This window comes from Lissotriton vulgaris, chromosome 11, assembly GCF_964263255.1.
Source record: "Lissotriton vulgaris chromosome 11, aLisVul1.2, whole genome shotgun sequence".
Taxonomy (NCBI): Eukaryota; Metazoa; Chordata; class Amphibia; order Caudata; family Salamandridae; genus Lissotriton; species Lissotriton vulgaris.
In genome coordinates this window covers 176,989,015-177,010,690 of record NC_141699.1, presented here as the reverse complement: position 1 = coordinate 177,010,690, position 21,676 = coordinate 176,989,015, and the positions used below count along the sequence as shown (strand labels likewise).

Sequence of the window (21,676 nt, the reverse complement as noted above, 5' to 3'; positions counted from 1 at the left end):
AACAGAAATTTTCGGCTCCCCCTTTTGACTGTTCACACAGTTTAGAATAGCACCAGCTAAGGAGGATTGTTTTGAGGTAGTAAGCAACCTTCTTCATATTACTGCTATGATCAGCAAACCAGAAAGCTCCAGGTAGAAAAATGGCAATAAAAGCAGATTGGGATGGCTGAACAGCAGATGATGGGAGAGTAAATTTAGGGGACAAAATCCTATTGAGTTTTCATGAAAATATGTTCTCTGCAAGAATATTGTGCACTAGCTAGGTAGGGTATGTTCCAGAAGTATGTGAGTTTGTCAGCATTTATGATGGTCTGGTACTAGAAAAACACAAATAATTGGCCTGATGAAATAGGTGTGAAAATCTTTACCAGAGGGTAGGAACATGTTCTGCATGTATCGCAGACTTCAGATTAACTTACACAAATGAACTGAATACTCACACATTTGTAAATAAGGCTGTCAACACAAGGTGAATAGATTACGGTGACCTGTGCTAAAGTGTCATTGGTGCTAGTGATAGATCATAGTGCATATATTATGTACAAGGTTATTAAAAATATGTACAGTGAAAAAGGGCAGAAGAAAATGGAAATCACAATGCCTCTGCTGCTTATACAAATTAGACATTCAATTGTACACAGAGCCTTGAAAAATCTGGACCACAGCGAATTGTCGACGTTTCAACCCAATCTATGCTCAATTAATCAGTCAAAGTGGGTCTTCATCAGGACAACTTTGGGAAGAGCTTTCCCGTTCAGGAAAACACCAGCAAGCATTTGTCTTGAGGAATCTATTAAACACCTAGGTTTAAGAGAGCTGTGGGACGTTCAGTTAAACCATACTTAAACCATTTAACATTCAAAAAAACGATGAGAAAGGTCACTTGTTTACTATCTGCAATCGAGGATAAGAAAACATTAGCAAGACGATCACATGGCGGGATGGTCCTACATACATGCAACAAATTAAAACCCCAGTTCTACTGGAGTTCAGTGGAGAAGTGTGGCTCAATGATTAGAGCGGCAGACCCTGATGCAGAGGTCTAGCCCGGGACCAGGGTTCAATTCCCCGCCTCGGCGGGTCTTGGGCTCAAAATTCCACGGACCTGATAATTCTCACCTCATGCCTATTCCAATCATGGAGTCCCACTCTGCAACTCTGGGCAATAGCTTGCTTAATCTCCACAACGGCCCCCACAACGCTAAGGATGCCTGGCCGCCACCTTGGGGGTGCCCAGGAGTGGACGCCTCACAGGGAAAGCCAGGATGGGTTCCACAGCGGTATTCGTACAAGCGCCTTGAGACCCTTGCGGGTGAGTAGTGCGCTATACAAGTATCAATTTACAATTTACATTTAGTTCTACCTGAAAATGGGATTAAAAATTAACATCAAGGAAAAATTCCTAAGACTCCGACTGGGAGTTGGTCCCTTTAAACAATTTCTGCCGCCTTGGGGAAAAGAAGGATGGAGTTCAACAGTGTTGTTTATGCGGCAGCGGTGTTGAGGATGCAATTCATGTTATATGCATTTGCATTAGGTTAAAAGACATAAGGGTTACCCTGTTAAAACCAGCATTCAATCAATACGTAGCCAGAACATGTAGACAAGCGCTAATGTTGTGCTTTAACCCGGATCTGATTCAGCTAAATTGCCGGCTAATGAAACTCCTCGATATAACTGCAAAAAGAATAAAATATGGGAAAGAGTAGCAAAAAGACTAATCTTCATATGAACTGAATGGATCGTAACTAGTATAACCGTACATTAATTAATGTTAGTAATAAGCAAATCTAATGTATAGAATGTTTTAATAATTTGTACTATTTTAATATGATGTTAAACTTTTTATTATAGATCAATTTCATCACAAGAAATCTTCTATCCTTTGTATGCAACGGTTTTAATTAATCAAGCATAATTAAATAAACTAAACTAAACTAAAACTCATCAGGACAAGGGTGGGGGAAAGGGGTGACAGCCCTCTGTCAACCAGAATAACTTTTGGTTAGTTGATCATCTTTAAAACGGTCAATCTGAGGGGTTCATTTAAAAGTGATCTTGGTGCTGGCTTGGGTAATCAAGTTTAAATTGTCGCCAGCGTGAAGATTCTGGAGTGTTTTTCCAGATCGATATCGGGATCTCAAAGCGGCGTGGCGAAGCCTGGCATCAGTCCTGTTTCAACGCAGCCCTCTGTTGATCAGCCAGTGCACTCATTGATAGAAGATATGTTATTCAGAGTTTTGCCTGGAGAAACATAAAAGATATATAACGTATGATATAATTCCAATGATAACGAATGAGGTCAGTGAGCTAATCATAAATAGTGTGGATTTAATATATGTTACAAAAGTGGAAAGAACACAAACGTCCTCAGTGCTGTCATGATCACATAGTGTGAAATTGCAGTTTCAAAAAACATGTTTTCACCATAAACTGCACGATTAACAGGGGGTTTGTATTACAGAGCTTTGATGTCTGATATTGAACAAATGAATAGCACTTGGATGAATCGATTATGTCCTTAATCTACTTGATGAAGTCTAGTAGACTACATACCTAATTGGTTTATTTAAGTGCTATTTGTTTGTCCACATGTGACTTCTGTGCTCTTTTGTGTAATTTCCATGTTGCTAGTACAGTTTACTTGGTGCTTCCAAGTAGGGCAGGGAACAAAAGGTGTATGGATTGGGGGATAGGTATAACCCCTTATCTGAAGCATGGGGCCACATACACCTTGTAATCTGTAACTCCTTTGACATCTTAATCAAGGCCAGCTTTGTTTTGTTTATTTTTTAAGTAATTATGGATTTTTGCTTTAGTAGCTGAAGACTGAGTTTCTAAATCACAAAATCTATAACCAGGTTAGAAAAATGTCTTATGGGTGGAAATCAACAACAAACGGTGAGCAGAGTATGACAGCAAAGAGCTACACAAATATGAAAGCAACCCTATTCCTGTGAGTATTTATTTTGGGTAAATTGTACATATTGAATTTGTTCCTTAGGAATTTTGGAAGACGGTAGTTATGTGAGATTAAGCATCAAATATTGCATGAATTAATTGTAACCATGTGGAGTACTTTCTGTTAACAAATAGGAATGTTGTTCCCTAATAGGTTGTTCCGTCATGGCAGTTTTAAAATATTTTAGAAGCAAGGGCATCTTCAGTGCATATACTAAATGTTTTCTGTTTTTCAGTTGTCAGTGGCAGGTTGAAGCCAATGGTGCACTTTCCCCAGCACTTACTCCAAGCCCATCTCCCCTGCCTCTCACCATAGAAGAAGACCGAGAATTCACGTATCCTTCTGACATTTTGGTACCTCCAATTGGACATTACTTTGATCTGCCAAGGATTCGACTCCCTCCAGGAATCATGATAAAACTCAGAGAAATATCTGGGCGTGCTAGACCTCAATTTAGACCGAGTATAAAGTAAGTTTACCACCCTGCCTTCCCCAAACTTAATTATAGTACCCCTGTTAAGGATATAAAAGTTCATAATGCTGCTAAATTAATTAGATAGATAGGTATTTTGTGATTCCTACACTTGTATTGCATGTGGGCTGAGAATGTGTGTTCCATTTTAGTTGACTGCTGTATGAGTGATTGTGGCACTCACCTTTTCAATAATATCATAAATGTAAAGTCTGATTTAGTGACTGTGTGCTTGGTTTGTATACAATATTGAAAAAATGCAGTAGTTATGGTTGACATGGAAGATGTAATAGCAGCTCCATAGAAAAACCTCAAAAGTCATGAAATTCACAAGTTACAGTACCTTCAACTTAGCTCTGATCCCTGATGTGCTCTCTTAACCTTAGCTTGCTCTCCAACAATAATTTGTAGAAGGTGAGAATGAATTGTGAATTCTAGACTACATGTGAATGACAGTACATTGTGATGATTTTTAATTCGCTAAAGTGACACTGAAATGAAATGTTGGTTGAACAGTTTTTCCTTTGTGTATGAAGATATTATTTTGTAGAAGCATCTCAGTTGAGGCCAACAGTGATTGGTTTGTTATTCGGATCATTAGATATAATTGAACGTTATAGCACACTCCTTATTTGGCAGTTTATGCAAGTAGTATGTCTAATGAATAATGTAGTTACATATTTTTAAGATGGATACCCTTGTATTTCCAGTGTAGATGGAATCTTGTGATATTGTATGTGTGAAACAATATTCTAGTTGGAAAGCGTGTGTAGTGGGGTTTGAGTTTGAATGAGTATAGCATGGTGAGAGCTAAGGTTATGGATGTAGCTTTACTTGTGAATTTCACGTTTTCTGACGTTTTGTGGTGTATCCACTATTCTGCAATGTCAACTCCCCTTCAATTTAAGGTTACTCTAGGAATGAATTTTCATTAATATGTTTCTATTACAATGTGCAAACAAGGTGCATTGGCAGTTGTCAGCGTTCCCAGCTGCTACTTAACTCTTGCTTTCGGAAAGGTAAACAACGTCTGGGACAGATCCTGAGCACCGCTGGCCCTTAATCATGCACCACCTGGACCAAGGGATGAGGATTAGTAGTTCTCCTTGCCCTAGGGCGAGAGGGTGTAAGAAGCAAATCACCAAGTCAGTTAACAGGTGTCCTGCTTTTTTTTTAAACTGACAGCCGAACACTTAACTCTCATTTTACAACATTGAAAGAGTCAGGTGACAGCTCACAGTCTTTGAGTTTGTTGGGGTTTATATGGGGCTGAGGTCCACCTCCTGCTCTTGGGCTAGGTTGGGAGAGTTGTTTAATATTAAAAACCACACCTCTTGGCCCTGGGACAAAACAGTGGGCTGAGGCTCATAACATCACAGTAGTCATTGGCTAAGGTTGGGGGGTGTGGTTCAGTCTAAACTGCCTCCACCCCAAAAAAGTTTTGCATCTCTCTGATGTTTGTGAATATTGAAGAGAGTTCATAATAGCTGGTGTGGAAAGCGAGTTTTGATGGCACTTCACTACTTTCCCCAAATCGTGCCTTGACAATGTGGTAAGACTGGACTTCAAAAGTAATTTAAGCCCTCCAACTTGTCCAAGGGGTAGAATCTTGAACAACCCTCCCCATTTGCCCAGGGGCTGTATGTCTGCATCTTGCCATATCTAAGGCCTAGTGGGTAGTAAACTACTTCCAGGTATTGAGGTCCATCCTGAATTGGGGCAGTGATGGTGATTGCCTGAGGTGGAGATGGAAGGTGTTCCAGGTCTTTGCTGCGAGGTAGGTGAAGGATCTTCCTCTAGCCTTGGTCTTGTGGATACGTGGGACAGTCTGATAATCTTTGCATCTTGCAAAATCCAAGTCCTGGTGGCTGGTTAACTACTTCCAGGTATTGAGGTCCATCCTGGATTGGGGCAGTGACGATGATTGCCTGAGGTGGAGAGGGAAGGTGTTCCAGGTCTTTGCTGTGAGGTAGGAGAAAGATTCCTTCTGCCATGGTCTTGCGGATACATGGGACATTCTGAGGAAGATCCTTCGCCCACCTTGAAGCAAAGACCTGGAACACCCTCCACCACTACCTCAGGCAATCACTATCACTTCCTCAATTCAGGAAGCACCTCAAGACCTGGCTCTTCGACTGAACCGCAGCGCCTTGGACAGACCAGCAGTTCTTGTCTGGAAAGCCAAAAGCAACTGTGTAGTTGCACTTGTCTGAATGTGCTCTTGGCGTAGTGCATATGTGCTATCTTTAATTGGCTTCAAACCGGAAGAAGTGATCGAGATGGCATAGACATGTTTAGCTAGTGTACTTAAACTATTATCTGTGACAGAGAAGGTATTCTGTAATGTTTCTTTAGCAATATCTCTTAAACTGATCGCTTTATCAGAATAAAGTATACATAAAAACAATGAATTAATCTCAGCCACTGGAAATTACTTGAGCTGCATCCCTGTTAATTTTTATTTTGCACACCAAACTAGCTCAGTTTGGACCCAGCCATATGCAGATCAGTCTTGAACCTGTCCAGTGGGAACAGTACAACCTGAATTGCCTTCCAGTTCTTCCCTGTACTGGAATACAAGCAACCTAAGTTTCGTTAGGGCTCATCAGTCAGGTAAAGCTCGGTTCCTTTGATATAGTGTGCACAGGACCCATGTCTGATCATACCAGACACACTAAACTATGCACAAAAGTCATTGATGGATTGCTTGAATTAATCTCAGAAAAACCAAAGGAAATGATGGACGGAGCGTTGACAATACAAGCACTCACCTCCAGTCAACTGATCTGGGTTTAATCCATCACCGTTCTTTAGGCCACTCTGCCACCCCAGTTCAGGCATGGCCTTATGCAAATCAGTTTGACCCTGTGCCTCATGGGAACAGTCCAGCCCGAACTGCCAAGCCATGCCTTCCCTGAATCGGAAACAAGCTACTGAGGACCGGTTTCTGGCATTTCATCCATCTTCAGCCCGGCTTGCTTGAATCTAGTGGCAAAGTGAGCAAGGGACTCACGTCTGAGCATACCCTGCCAACTTAGGGCGAACAAAGAAAAAACAAAGGAAATGATGGACGGAGCGTTGACAATACAAGCACTCACCCCCAGTCAACTGATCTGGGTTTAATCCATCAACTTTCTATAGCCCACTCTGCCACCCCAGTTCAAGCAAGCCTGGCCGAAGGAACTGGTGAAGAAACTGCTGGTTCATGTTGATATTAACATTTTAGGTTTTTAGGTTTTTTGTAGTAATTTCCTGAAGAAGGCGTTTGCTACGCCGAAACGCGCGTCGAATAATTACTACTTGAATAATCACTCGTCTATTGATTGAAAGTTTTATTGATGTTACCTTTTACTTTTTATTGTATGAAACATTGTAGACATTGATTCATTATGAAATGATTTCTTGTTATTGTTTTTAACTAGTCATGTATTTTTATTAATAAATTAAAAACACTATATATATTTCATAGACATCTTATTGTTTTTGGTTTTTGTTATACCCTCCGCTTATTTATATATGTATTCATTTATGATTGCCTGGGAATTGTTTATCGCACATGAACAGCTAACAATATACTGTAACCAATCAGGGTTTAATATTTTATCATATTCCCTCCGCCCATTCAGGATTCCTGCTTCAGTGGTGATCCAATCTGTGCTTTCTGTTTAACCTTCTGTCTCGTTTTTCTATCAGTAGGTGCTTATTTCAGTGCCCCCCAATGCATCAGCCTTTTACATAAGCTGTGTTTTTTAAGGAAGAGTACGTAAGAAGTCTTGGCCCGTATAGATTTCTTAAATTATTCTATGGTAATTTCTGTTCCCGCTCAAGGGAACATTGCCAAGACACTATCATATGGCAATCAATGTTCCTTCTCCCTAGATGTTACTGAGAACTAATGAAGATACTACATCAAAGTTATCCAACAATTTCTCACCCACCAGAGTGTCCCAATTTTCCTTTTGTATCATTTTCAAACATTTAGCAACACCACAAGGAGAGTGTACCTTGCGTAATAGTATATATGCTAAACAAAATTCTTCCCCAGGTACTACATTCTTCAGTGGGCATTAACATTCCTAAAGGAAGACAAGTAGTTTATTTTTAATGTTTATTTTGGGGTGTAATGCCTCCGATTAATTAATTTTACGAGTAGTCTAGAAGTGGATTTCATTTTGCTTACTTGAGGCTTTAACCATTATGGCTTTTGCAGTCTGCAAACATATTGTCTGTTTCGGGGGGTCCATGTGTGTCTGTCTGAGCCCCAACATTAGTCTCTACTGTCTGTATACTGATTTGGTCGTCTATATACAGTCACTAAATCATTTAATTGATTTTCATTCACATTTTGTATGTCTGGGTGTGGTATGCATCCTGCTAACACTGTAGTTGTAGGCTCTAGACAGCCTAATTGACCCAATCTAACTGCTTATACTATGTGAGCTAGTTCCCCACTGAAATATAATGCATGTTCTTGATAACTTATGGGGCTATTTTATCTTTCTTATGGTGTCTATTGTGAAGGAATTTGTATTGGTTTATATATCGAACTAGATCTCCCAGTCTTTGGAATCCAGACAGGATTCGCTGGTTGCACCTTTACTTCTCCAGTGGCAGAGCACTTCATGTGTTCGTTCGAACAGTTCTCTGGGAAGTCTTTCAGCTCCTGTAAGACAGCCAAACGTTCATTGAGGTCAAAAGGTGTATCTGCCGCCACTGTATCAGGATTATCAAGGTCTGGAACCCACATCTGGACCCCGAACCAGATCCTAAAGGGAGTCCGGCTTCCCAAGGATCTTCTAGGTAGCTTATTTAAAGCTCTCTGGACTCTATACAGATAAAAGATCCAACTACAACCTAATACTCTAGCTGTTAAAGACTGCTTCAAGTTACAGTTTTTCCTTTCCACAATGGAATTTCCCTTGGGATGATATAGTACGGAATAATGCACAGCCAAAACCAGGGTGCCCATGGCTTCCCGGTAAGCCCTAGTGGCAGTTGCTGGTCCATGATCAGGTTAAGTGAGCTGCAGGCCTTATTATCTAAGCTGCCTTACCTCTCAGTCCATCCTGACAAAGTGGTGCTTCACACAAGGTCCTTCTTTCGACCAAAAGTGGTACCCCCTTTTCATGTAGGACAATCTATCACCATACCTGCCTTTTATGCTCCTCCACATCCATCTATAGAAGTGGAGCAACTCCACCATCTGAACCCAAAAGAGCTTTGTTGTTCTGCCTTGACTGCACACAAGAGTTCCAGTTGGACGGCCAACTGTTTGTGGGGTATGTTGGTGCAAAGAAAGTTCGGGCAGTTCAGAAGCAGACCATCTCCAGATGGGTTGTGCTCTGCATCAATATCTGCTACACACTGGCCAAGAAGCAACCACCTGCATGTTTGTAGGCCGATTCCACCGGAGCTAAAGGGGCCACCACTACATTAACATGTGGAGTATCTGCCAGTACTGGATATCTGCCAGGCAGCAATGTGGGCTTCCCTGCACACATTCACCAAACATTACTCTTCTGGACAGCCAGATCTGGAGGGATGTGCTCTTTTGCCCGTTCTGTCCTGCTGGACATTTTTGTTTGAAATTAGTTTGCAGACCCACTTCTCGGGATGATATTGCTTGGGTATCTTTCCTAAAGGTAAGGCATTTGCAGCTAGAAGTCCCCTATCAGGTGAATAAGTTGTTTTCCTTTGGTAATGACTTATCTAGCTGCAGATTCCTTACTGACCCACCCATCCTCCCTGCTCTACGAATGGATTTCTAGGGGCAGAGATTTCTTTTTGTTTAAATCTGTTTATTGTATTTTCGTGAAACAATATTTTAACACAGTTTAAAACATTTTACAACTCTGCAGCTCTGACATACACAGTACCTGTTATCAAAAATAATGGCATTGGTACATATGTGGGACATCCTTCGGCTGCTGGAGTGCCATAATACATCTGGGGGTCGGCTTTTGTAATTGCGAAAGTGAACAGTTAACGCTGTGAACAAGTTGTGTAGGCAACTTTGACGGCGATAATGTTGTCGGGCCATTGCGGTGCATGCCCCTGCCATGTTGTAGCATTCAGTTATCATGTTTACTGGTCTGGCAGGAGCTGCCCAAACTAAAGGTGTTACGGTGGCAATCGTGACTGGTGCCTATTGGAAGAAAGTGAATAGCTGTATCAGCTACACGATAAATTGGCGTTACGGGCTGGGACACAAGTAAGTGTTCTGTGGTGTGTGCCCCGTGGTTCGCGATTGCACGCCAGGTGGGGAATACGTTCCCATGGAATGCACTTTCGCTGCTTCAGTGTGTCAGATCTGCTGGGGGGGTGTCAAGTGGCGAAGGAGTCGGAGTAACTACAAGTAACTGAGTGGGGGGTATGGGTGGGCAGTTCGTTTGTGGCTTTGTACCGGAGTACAGAATATGTCATTGTGGCGGCACCTGAGGGGTGACTTGCGCAGGATGGGGAGGGCGGGGGCACCGTGCTCTAGATAAGTCAAGGTATGTCTATGTAGGTGCATCGGGCAGCCACTGCGCGTGCCTCTAGACTTGTTATGTTACGTGTTGCCTGTGAGGGTCTCCTTTGCTGCTCGCCCGTTGCAGGGCCATCGTCGGGTTCTGGGGTCTCATTGATACTCCGAAGTTCCCGTAGTATTGTTTCCCAGTTTTCCGCAATTGGGATCTTTTGAAGACCCAGTGAGTTCTCCCAGTGCAGAGCTACACTCTCTGCCACAGCCCAGACCTGTAGCAAGCGCTTCCAGGCCTGTACCGCTGGGGGTTCTGCAGATCATCAACGCTTCGTGACGAGTCTCTTTGCAGGGATCAGCCCCAGTGTCAGAAACCGAGAGGTAACTCGTAAACGTTTGTTGTTTTCATATAGGTGCAGAATGCAAGTCTCCCAGTTTAGGGAGATAGTGCGGCCTGTGTAACAGATTAGTCCTGTCACTACTGACTCTCAGTACTCCCCGACTCTCTGACAGTTCCACAGCATGTGCAGCAAATCTGCACCCACAGCTTGACAACGTGGGCAAGCGACGGACACCTCTGCATTGTAGTTGTTGATTTTCGCGGGCATCAGTAAGACTGGCAGTAGATTCAGGGGCATTGGTGATGCTGTTGCTCCTGGATCTTTCTGCGTCGTTCGATACAGTTGATCAATCCGTGCTGGCTCAAAGACTGCAGGAGATGGGCATTGGCGGAATGGCCCTTGCCTGGCTGAAATCTTACCTCAATAATCGTTCTCAGAAGGTCGCTTTGCAACCCTCAGTCTGAACCTAAACATCTTTGGTGCGGAGCCCCTCAGGGGTCAGCTTTGAGTCCGCTTCTGTTCAACCTCTATCTGGCTCCCTTGTTCTCTCTGATAACTAAATGGGGGGTGAAGGCGATTTCATGCTCCGACGACACCCAGCTGGTTTTTTCCTTTAAAGAGTAAAATGAGGACTCCTTCAAAAGCTTCAAGGGCTATGTGAGAGTTATTGCGCTGTGGATGAACAATAATAAACACAAACGCAATCCTGGAAAAACGGCGGTGATGTTTTTCGGGAAGGGGCCGCCTCCAGCACCAGATCTCTGGTGGCTGCAGCTTCTATAAAAAATCTAGGCGCGAAATTGGGAGGATGATCCTTCATTCTGATGGATACATCTGCCAGTGGATTCCTCACCTTGTAAATATCCCCCTGCGTCAGCAACTTTCGGAAAATTCTTTTGCAGCACGCCGGCGTGGACGACGTCATAGGAGCACGGCATCGCGCGCGACTCCGACTGACGTCACTGACTCCTTATTAGGCCCACGTCGGCGTGAGGACATCAGTTCCCTTTTTTCCACGTCGCCGACGCTAACGGTTTCGGGAATCTTCTATTGCGATTCGTGGTAACTTTGTTACTGTTGGATTTCTTCTGTATCTTTTTTGGTGGTGTTGTCTTTTCGAAAAATGTCGTCGAAGAAGACCGGTTTTAAGCCCTGTAATGCATGCCGGAAGATGATGTCCATCACGGATCCGCATAGTGACTGCATGAGTTCGGATCACGACGTCCAGAGTTGTCGATCCTGTTTAAAGATGAACCCGAAGGCTCTTCGAGAACATGAGGCCAAACTGCTTGTTGTCAAATTAAAAGGTAGGGAGGCCAGGAAGAGTTCGAGGTCGAGGTGTTCGAAGTCAAGATCGAAATCGAGTCGAGGTCTCGTTCGAGGTCGGCTTCGAAGTCGACATCGGGGCATGTTTCCAGGTCTTCGAAGAAGAAGCATAAGAAGAGAAGACATAGTTCCAGGCAGTATTCAGGGAAGGATTCGGATTCAAAAGCTAGGTCATCTGAAAGAAGGCATGGAAGGGGCATGGTAACTCCCTCACCGGGTCAGGATCCTAAAGGTGAGGTCTTGCCTTGTGAGACTCCAGAACATTCACCGGCTTCGGAGTTGAATCCGTCTCCAGTTCCATCGCAATCACCGGAGCGTGAGGAGGAAGAGGTTCTTGATCCTCAGGGCTCTACGACTCCGGTTGGCCAACCCGAGGACAAACAGGAACATGAGGTGTCGACTCTGGTGCAGTCTCCTCAGGAGCAGCCGTGGGTTCGTATCCTCCCTTTCCAGGTCCTGGACACGACCCCTCGCATTTTTTAAACTCCATGTATGGTGTTTATGCGAGAGCCATGTACCCCTCTGGAGCACCGGCTGGTCCCATGGGTCCATTGGCTTATAATTTGGGTGTGCCTCAAGCCTATGCTCCGGCGCCTTTCCTTCCTTTTATGCCGACGCCGACTCCTTCTTGGCACATCCCGGCGTCGCTGAAGTCATCTACGCCGTATGCGGCTTCACCGACGTCGAATAGATCTCGAGATCTGCCTCGAAGCTCGACGCCGGCCCCGGCTCTGCGTTTAACGCCGGCTCCGGAGCCTTCGGAGTCGATACCGGATCCGACGAAGTCGATTCGAAAGGAGAGGTCGAGGCGGGAAGCCCAGCGCCTTTTGGAGGAGCAGAGTTATAGGGAAGCTGAATACAAGGAAGGTGAACTTCTTGATCCTGAGGATTATTTTGATGACTTGAGAGAGGCAATGGGTTAGAGCTGTCCCCTGAGTGGGATTTAAACTCAGTGTCAGGTGCTCCTTCTAAGGATGTTGCGCCTTATCACGTTGTGATTAAAAAGGCAGCAGACTTGTTGAATTTGACTTTGCCTACAGCTGAATATAAGTCAAATATACTGACTGAAGTTCTTCATTCACCTACATCAGTGGTTGAACCCATTCTTCCCTTTACTGACACCCTAACGGATCCAATACTGGAAGTATGGAGTAGGCCTCTAACGGCTCCTGCAGTGTCTAAGGCCGTGGATAGACGTTACAGAGTGGCTCCTGGTGACCCTGACTTTTTGTCCTCTCATCCCTTACCGGAGAGTTTGGTGGTGCAAGCTGCCTGCACTAAGAGATCCGTAGGTGCTTTTCCTCAGGTACCTGGAGACAAGGAATCAAAGAAGTTGGACCAGACTGCAAAAAAAGTATTTTCATCTGGCAGTATGGCCTTAAAATCAACAAATGGCACTTGTTTGCTAGGACGGTATAGTCGTGCTTTGATGGATTCAGTGAAGCAGTTGTCACCTAATCTTCCTGAAGAGGACAGAAACAATTTCTACAAGGTGGTTTCTGACACGCAAGCTGCTGCTCTGCAGGTCATTCAAAGTGGTATGGACACAGCAGACTCGGTAGCAAGAGTAATGGGCACTTCGATTGCCACTAGAAGAGCGGCTTGGCTAAAGACCTCGGAGTTCTCGGCTGATGTTCAGGCCGCATTAATGGATTTGCCCTTTGATGGCTCAGGCCTTTTCAGAAAGAAGGCTGATGCTGCTTTAGAACGGTTTAAGGACAGCAGGGCAACAGCAAAATCTTTGGGTCTGCAATCCAGAGGCTCTGTGACCAAAAGATATAGGGGATTTGGAAGATCTTCTTTTCGACCCTATAGGCAGACACAGCAGCAGCAGCAGCAAAATCCTTTGTATAGGTCCTACAGAGGCAGACAAAGAGCTCGTCCCCGTGGACGACAGTCTTCCTCCTCCTCCTCCTCCTCCTCTTCCTCTTGTGCTACCCACCCCCCTCCCACAGCAGCAAAGCAGCCCTAGATCTGCCATTCCGGATCATGCGGGTCCTGTAGGGGGTCGGCTTACCTATTTTCTACGGGATTGGGAATCGGTTACATCAGATCTTTAAAGTTCTCAATCTCGTGGAGAATGGGTATGCTCTTCCCTTTCGGGAATTTCCCCCAAAGTACCCTCCTTGCCAAGGTTTTTGCTCGGAAGACCACCTATTGCTTCTGCAGGAGGAAGTCCTGGCACTGTTGAGAAAAGGTGCGATCGTGGTGGTTCCAGAGCAGGAAAGGGGTCAGGGATGCTACTCCCGGTATTTCCTGATCCCCAAGAAGGATGGCAGATTTCGACAATCCTGGATCTCAGGATCTTGAACCTTTACCTGAAGCAGGAGAAGTTCCAAGATGCTCACCCTTGCGCAGGTTCTTCAAGCGCTGCAGGAAGAAGACTGGATGGTGTCGATCGACTTACAGGATGCATATTTTCACAACCCAATCCTGAAGTCGCACAGGAAGTATCTCTGTTTTATCTGATGGCAACATTACCAGTTTGTGGTCCTTTCGTTTGGTCTTACTACTGCGCCTCGAGTCTTCACCAAGGTGATGGCTGTGGTGGCAGCACATCTCAGAAGATCAGGGATTCCAGTATTCCCTTATCTGGACGATTGGCTGATCAAGGCGGAATCTCCAGAGAAAGTGCTCCATCATCTGCAAGACACAACTCAGTTGTTGTACAGGTTGGGTTTTTCGATAAATGTGCCCAAATCTCACCTGGTGCCCTCCCAGCGCAACCTGTTCATTGGTGCAGTACTGGATACAACTGTATGTTGAGCATTCCCTCCCCCTCAACGGATTTGCGACATACAGGAAATGATTCCTTTATTTCACAATGGAGCGGTAGTTCCAGTCTTGACGGTCCTTCGTCTGCTCGGTCTGATGGCTTCCTGCATTCTGCTGGTCAACCATGCACGCTGGCATATGAGGGCACTCCAGTGGTACCTAAGCAGGCAGTGGTATCAACACAACGGAGATCTCAGGGAGTCGATCAGTATCTCCAGAGAAACTGCAGCGGTTCTGTCTTGGTGGAACGTGGAGGGCAATCTGTCTCAAGGAAAGCCCTTCCATCTACCTCCATTGGTGGCCACGGTGATAACTAATGCATCCACTCTAGGGTGGGGTGCTCATCTGGGGGATCTGGAGATCAAGGGTCTTTGGTCTCCAGAGGAAAGGTTGCTTCACATCAACCTTCTGGAGTTATGGGCAATACGTCTAGCACTCAAGGCCTTCCTCCCTTCCCTTCGCGGTCGGCCGGTTCAGGTCCTGAGAGACAACACCACCGCGATGTGGTATGTCAACAAGCAGGGAGGAGTAGGGTTTGCAGTGTCTCTGTCCTGGGTTCAGGATCATCAGATTTGTCTGATGGCAAATCATCTGGCCGGAGTTCTAAACGTGCGTGCAGACAGTCTCAGTCGGCAGTTCTCAGCCGACCACGAGTGAAGGCTTCATCCAGAGGTAGTTCATCATGTCTTTCGGACATGGGGAACTCCTCGGGTGGACCTGTTCGCCACTCACGAGAATGCTCACTGCCCGTCATTTTGCAGTCTCCAGTTTCCGATGCAGGGAGCCTTGGGGGACGCGTTTCAGTTGAGTTGGGATTCACAACTACGCGTTTCCTCCCATACCCTTGATTCCTCGGGTTCTGAGGAAGATTTGCCAAGACCGGGCCCAAGTCATTTTGATCGCCATGGATTGGCCAAGAAGGGTGTGGTACACAGATCTTCTCCACCTTTCTTCGTGCCCGCCGCTCCGTCTCCCTCTCAGGGCAGATCTCCTCTCTCAGATGGAGGGGCAAGTTCTACACCCCCACCTCCAGACATTACACTTTCATGCCTGGATATTGAACGGGGCAACCTGAATTCCTTTTCTCTCCCACATGATGTGGTGGATGTCATTTTATCGGCCAGGCGTGACTCCACCAAGTCAATCTATTCATACAGATGGTTTAAATTTTTGTCTTGGTGTGGTGAGAAGTCCATTGACCCTTTGAGGGCTCGTTTATCTGACATACTTCAATTTGCTCTTTTCCTGGTGTGGCAAGGGTTTGCTGTGGCTACGGTTAAGGGTTATCTTTCGGCTTTTCTCTGCTTGCCGGATCAGCCGTCTTTGTTTAAATCTCCTGTGGTTCAAAGGTTTTTAAAGGGCCTTACAAATAAATTTCCTCCTACTCCCTTTATTGTGCCTCAATGGGACTTGAATCTTGTGCTTACATTTCTGATGGGTTCTCCTTTCGAACCTTTGCACAACTGTCCCATGAGACTTTCATGTTAAGTCTTCCTGGTTGCAATTACCTCGGCAAGGAGGGTAAGTGAGCTTCAAGCTCTTTGTTCAAAGCCCCCGTTCTTGCCATTCATGCTGAACGAATGGTTCTCAGGACCAGGGCTGCTTTTCTGCCTAAGGTGGTAGCTCCTTTCCATCTAGGACAGTCCATTACCCTCCCTACCTTTTATCCTCCCCCTCACCCTTCAAGGAGGAGGAGCGACTTCACCGTCTGGACCCCAAGTGGACGGTGAGCTTTTATCTTGATAGAACAAAAGACTATAGAGTGGATGACAAGCTTTTTGTTGGATTTGCTGGCTGCAGAAATGGAAGAGCTGTGTACAAGCGCTCTATCTCAAGATGGATTATACTATGCATCAAGATCTGCTAGGCCTTGGCTGGTAAGGAACCTCCAGAGGGTATGAGAGCTCACTCTACTAGAGCAAAGTCTTCTACATCTGCTTTGTCTAGGGGTGTACCTGTAGAGGATATTTGTAGAGCCGCAACTTGGGCTTCCCTCCACACTTTCGCGAAGCATTACTGCTTAGATACCGAAGTGAGGAGGGATGGCCACTTTCTGCGTTCTGTCCTCCAAGATTTTCTGGTTTAAAAGAGTGGACACCCTCCTCCGGAAGTGGGGACTGCTGTGGAACTCTATTCACAAGGTGAGGTATCCACTGGCAGATGTATCCATCAGAAGAACAAGTTACTTACCCTCGGGAACATGCCCACCCGCCTCCCCGTTGTCCATTCCTCTATACCTATAAAGAACAGCTACTTCATTGAGGAGGATGCCAGCAGCGGCGAATGCATTTCGGTCAGCAGACCTTCCTCAGCGCCCAGTACTGTGTCCTTCCCCAATGAATCTCCTCCTGCGTGGAATGCTCAACTGCACTCATGCTCCTCCCCCTTAAGCTGCAGGCTCACCTGTGCAGCTCCAATTAAAGTCCTCGGAACTGCATATCCCAGAATGCACAGTCTTAGCAGTAAACTGGTCGGTAGCGTGGGGGTGAAACTTCAAGACGATGGGTCCGTGCGTGTCACAGGTGGGTTGGTAGGGACTGTTCACACCGCTCCCCAAACTGTAGTCATTCCTCTTTGTCCCCTCACTCCTGCCATGGCCATTTCCCTAATGTAGAAACTTCGAGTCAGCTGCCAAATGCGAGGCGTATTAGCTTAGGGAGATAAAATACCCCCTTCCCTCGAATTCCTGGGCATAAGTTGTTTCCCGTACTTCATAAGGGACAAAATTATTTTAAAGAAATAGTTTGTGAGTATTGCCCAAGTGGGCGAAGACAGCCATGTGTTCAATTGGTCGCTTCTTATCCTGTAAACAGAAAACAATGATATTCTTACTCAATACTGTTTAGTTCGATCACAAGGTGAAAGTTAAAATCGTATTAAAACCATAGGAATGGAGATATACTTTTTAGGCAGCTGTCATTGTTTCACAAGCATAAAACTTAAAATGATACACTTATTAGCTCTGCAGATGAATCGCCAACTCATCCCCCACATTATGCCCTTTTGGCTGTAAAGTATCATACTGAATGATATATCTGGACTCGAGTTTGCGTAGTTCCAGCCATCTGTTTCCGCCCCTCTCCCTTCTCTCAATACAGTCAATAACAGTGAACTCTAATAGGTCAGGATTTGGTCTGTGTTCGACTACAAAGTGTCTGGCCACTGGATACTGCTGATTCAGATTTTTTATCGCCCTCAGATATTCTAGTATCCTCAATTTGGCTGGCTTAGTAGTACAGCCAATGTAGAATTTATTGCACGGACACCGTAACGCATAAATAGCAAAATCAGTGTTACAATGTAAATGTTTGTTAATTTTGTGGGCAATATGGTCTTGTGACAATTTTAGTAATTTGCAATTGTGGCTGTGTCTGCAGGCCTTACACTTCCTACAGGGAAAAAACCCCTGGACCGTATTTAGTTTGCGTGGTTCCTTAATGAGAGTAGTACTTCGACTATCTCTCAAAGATCTAGCTTTTCTGTAGGTTACTGAGGGGATTTCATTTATAGCCTCTTTTAAATCGCTGTCTAATTTGAGTACATCCCAGTATTTTTTCAAACTGCGACGGACCTCCCATGCCTGACTGTCATAAGTAGTAATGAAACGTATTTGTTCTTTTTTGTCATGTTTCTTGGGGAGAAGCAAAGCTTTTCTTTAAAGGAGACTCACTCGATCTTCTGCTTGTTTAATTATAGATCGACTATATCCCCTCTCTTGGAATATTTTATTCATATGTTCTTTTTCCTGTACATATCCTTCTGGGGTACTACAATTAGCTCCTATGAGTTCCCCCAGTGGGATGCTTTTAATCAGGTTGGGGGGGTGACCGCTTCCCGCATGTAGCAGGCTATTACCTGCCGTTGTTTTGCGAAACAGGGTGCTACACAATCCTTCACTTTTAACGTCTAGTTTTACATCTAGGAACTCTAGTTCGGTTTGACTCATTGTGCTTGTAAATTTCAAATTCAGAGAATTATCATTGAGGATGGTTTCAAACTCCTTTGCCTCATCCAATGTACCTCCCCAAACACAGAAAATATCATCTATGTAACGGGCCCGGAGGACGACGTGGGTACTATAGTGGGAGATGTTGTTCACCACTAGCTCCTCCCACCAGCCCAGGTAGAGTCCTGCAAAACTGGGGGCGAAGCAAGTACCCATCCCCGTCCCCCGGATTTGTTTATACCAGGGTTCCATTCCCGGCGCGGCAGGTTTCTGGACCAGGGTCAGCGGACTCGATAATTCTCTCGCCTCGGTGCCCACTCTGATCAGCGATCACACTCGGCAACTCTGGGCATTAGCTTGCCTCATCTTCACTAACGGCCCCACCAGACCGCCGGGGATGCCTGGTCTCACCCTGGAGATACCCATTAAGGGACCATCTCTCAGGGAAGCCAGGAAGGGTTTCGCAGCGGTCGAAGCGCCTTGGGACCCTCCGGGTAAGTAGTGCGCTATATAAATGCCTATACATTACATTACATTACATTACTCTAGTAGCTGTAAATATGCTGCTTTGTTAAGAAATATTTCAAATGTCATGATTTGCAACAAAGCCACATGAAGGTCTGTGCACCCATTTACTAGACATTACTGTATTAATCCCTACTCCAGAGCAGATGCCCAAGTTGGAAAGCGCCTGGACCTGATAAAATTCCGGGAGATTTATTTAAGCATGAAATCAGTGTCTGGGGCCCCTATATTAACTATTTATGTAATGCCATAGTAGCGGGCGCAGAAATTCCAGAAACGTGGAAAGGGGCGGAAATGTTTACAATTTTTAAGAAGGTAAATCGTTATGACACAGTAAACTATCGCCCTATCAGTTTAGTTGATATTTAACAAAGTTTTTGCAAGGCGCATTTTAAATTGCATAAATATATGGATCGAGGAAAACACTGTACTTTCTAAATTTCAGGCAGGTTTCAGACTTAAAACCAGTACAATAGGTCAGGTCTTCAGATTTTCTTGTTTGTTGGAAATATGTAAATTTAAGAAAGGGTTATCTTTACGTAGCCTTCGTAGATTTAAAGGCTGCGTTTGATCTTATTCCTCGGGCATGGGAGTGATTGAGATGCCAAGGGTTGCCAGCTAACCTACTTGAACAGATTATGAGGCTACATGAAAATAACTACGCCAAGGTTAGATGAGGTCCAAGGGGTGAACTAACAGGACCAATCCCTATAAAAAGGGGGGTTCGCCAAGGATGCATACTGGCACCCACATTATTCTCTTTATACGTCAACGGTATCCCAAATTTTTTGAATGGCTGTAAAAATGATGCACCAAAACTAAGGGGTGAATTGGTGCCAGCACTTCTATTCGCTGACGATACGATACTAGTATCGCAAACACCCAAGGGGTTACAACGTTTAATGAATTAGTTCCAGACATATTGCAACACCAAAGGCCTTCAAATCAATATTAGTAAGACTAAATACATGGCTATAAATCCCCACAAAACCTTTCGGGAAAACATAGTTTTGAATGGTCAAAAGTTGGAATACGTACAGAGTTTCAGCTAGTTGGGTATTTCTTTGGATGCTAAACTATCATAGAAGACCCAAATAGAAAAAAGCAAGATAACCCTGACACAAAATACGTTGCCAATTATGAAAAGGCATGGGAATAGTTTTACTAAGGCTGTTTCCCCAGCACTGGAGGTGTTCAAATATAAAGCTCAATCTGCGGCATTATATGGGGCTGAAATATGGGGACCCTTCTGTAAAAAGAATTTTGAGGTGGGAGCAAACAAATTTTATAGAACACTGTAAGCCTTCCTGTACGTACACCATTAATACCAATCGCTTTGGACCTGAACATATAACGAACTGATCGCTATGCAATTTTAAGACCTCTTACATTATGGGTAAGTCTCTGGTCAACTCCAGAATTGTTAGATTATAAGGCCGGTTTAGAAGAAATTATGGAATTGGATCAGAACAACAGTATCACATGGCTCAGACATGTTTGTCTATGGTTGAAAAGGATTGGTTTATCCCAGTTTTGGGATGACCCGTCTTCATTGACCCAAGCCTCGAAAAAGGTATTAAAATCTACTTTTTGGGCATACATTCAAAGTAGTGTGTTACATGATTCAGCAGGTGGGGTGTTAACGACAAGGTTCCTTTTGTTCAAAGATATGGCATATTGTGAGCCTGTCTTGGATGAGGTACGCCCTCAACTTGCCAAAACACTATACATGAAATTTAGATATGGTGTAATGAATATTAATACAACTGTAGCAAAATGGGCCAGTAATCTTACTGAAAACATTGATGATTTGTGTACGTTATGTCCAGGTAAAGCCAAAGAAAACTAGCTGCATATTCTTTTCTTTTGTCCTGTATATGCCAAGGCTAGGAAAAAATGGATCAAACCGATCTGTTTAAACCTAGAAATGAGATCATGCAAAGAGGCGGAAAGAATTTTAAAGACTGAAACTGCACAGGTCATTGTCTTTGGCGTTAGTAGATTTCTGCTAGCAGTTCGTTTTTTAAGAGCAAAAGTAGGTCTAAAGCTTTAGTGTATTGTCCGTATTTTTTTCAAAATCTATTCAAATAATACAGATGTCTATATTGAAAAGACACAGGCAATTGTATTGTACCATGTATTAGTAAACATATAGATATTGATTCGTATTTTATACTGGAGTCTTTTAAAATGGATGAGGAATCCAAGCCTAAACATCATGAGTTTTCCAATTTTAATTATTGATGCCTTTTTAACATATTTATATCAATATTTATGTTTTAATATAAGGGCGTAAAGGACATGTAGACCCCATTCCATTGTTTATCTTTTTTTTTTTCTTTTTGTCCTCATTTGCCGCCTAGGTTTTAAATGTGCAATCGATAGGCTAACAAGCAACATGCTGCCTCAGTTTTCTTTAAACTGGTAGGGACAGAAATGGAATGTAGACCTCATCCCTCAGCAATAATGCTTCAACCAGCAATGATCGCTAAAATAAAACCTTGTGGAGGTTGCCAGAATACAGCCAGGATACTGATAAAAGCATCAGAGCACAGCTATTCCCAAAGGGGGGATTGATGGCTTAATCATTGGACCTGGGGGAAAAAAAATATATAAATAAAATAATATGGCTTTTATAACAAAAAGCGAATATGAAATGCATTTTCTTTGGAAAGGTGCTTCAGGATCCTGCACGTGTGCAGGACTATTCCATGCTTATAGGCATACTGCACTCCACAGGTGTGGTTCCAGATCCACTTTTAACAGTTAGGGCTCTCATTACAGTGAAGGTCGGTCGGACCGCTGACCGCCATCGTATCAGGCAGGTGACAGTCAGACAATGAGTCGGCGGTCCTACCCAGTCTATTAT

General features: G+C 44.2%; 1 protein-coding gene across 1 annotated transcript in view; it reads left to right on the top strand.

The window, feature by feature from the left end:
• HECTD4 (HECT domain E3 ubiquitin protein ligase 4) overlaps window positions 1-21,676 on the top strand; it is a 2,691,195-nt gene that overhangs the window by 670,752 nt on the left and 1,998,767 nt on the right. The window contains exon 25 of the mRNA XM_086943079.1: window positions 3,198-3,431. Within this exon, the coding sequence (XP_086799205.1) occupies window positions 3,198-3,431 (234 nt within the window). The remainder of the gene's footprint in view (window positions 1-3,197; window positions 3,432-21,676) is intronic.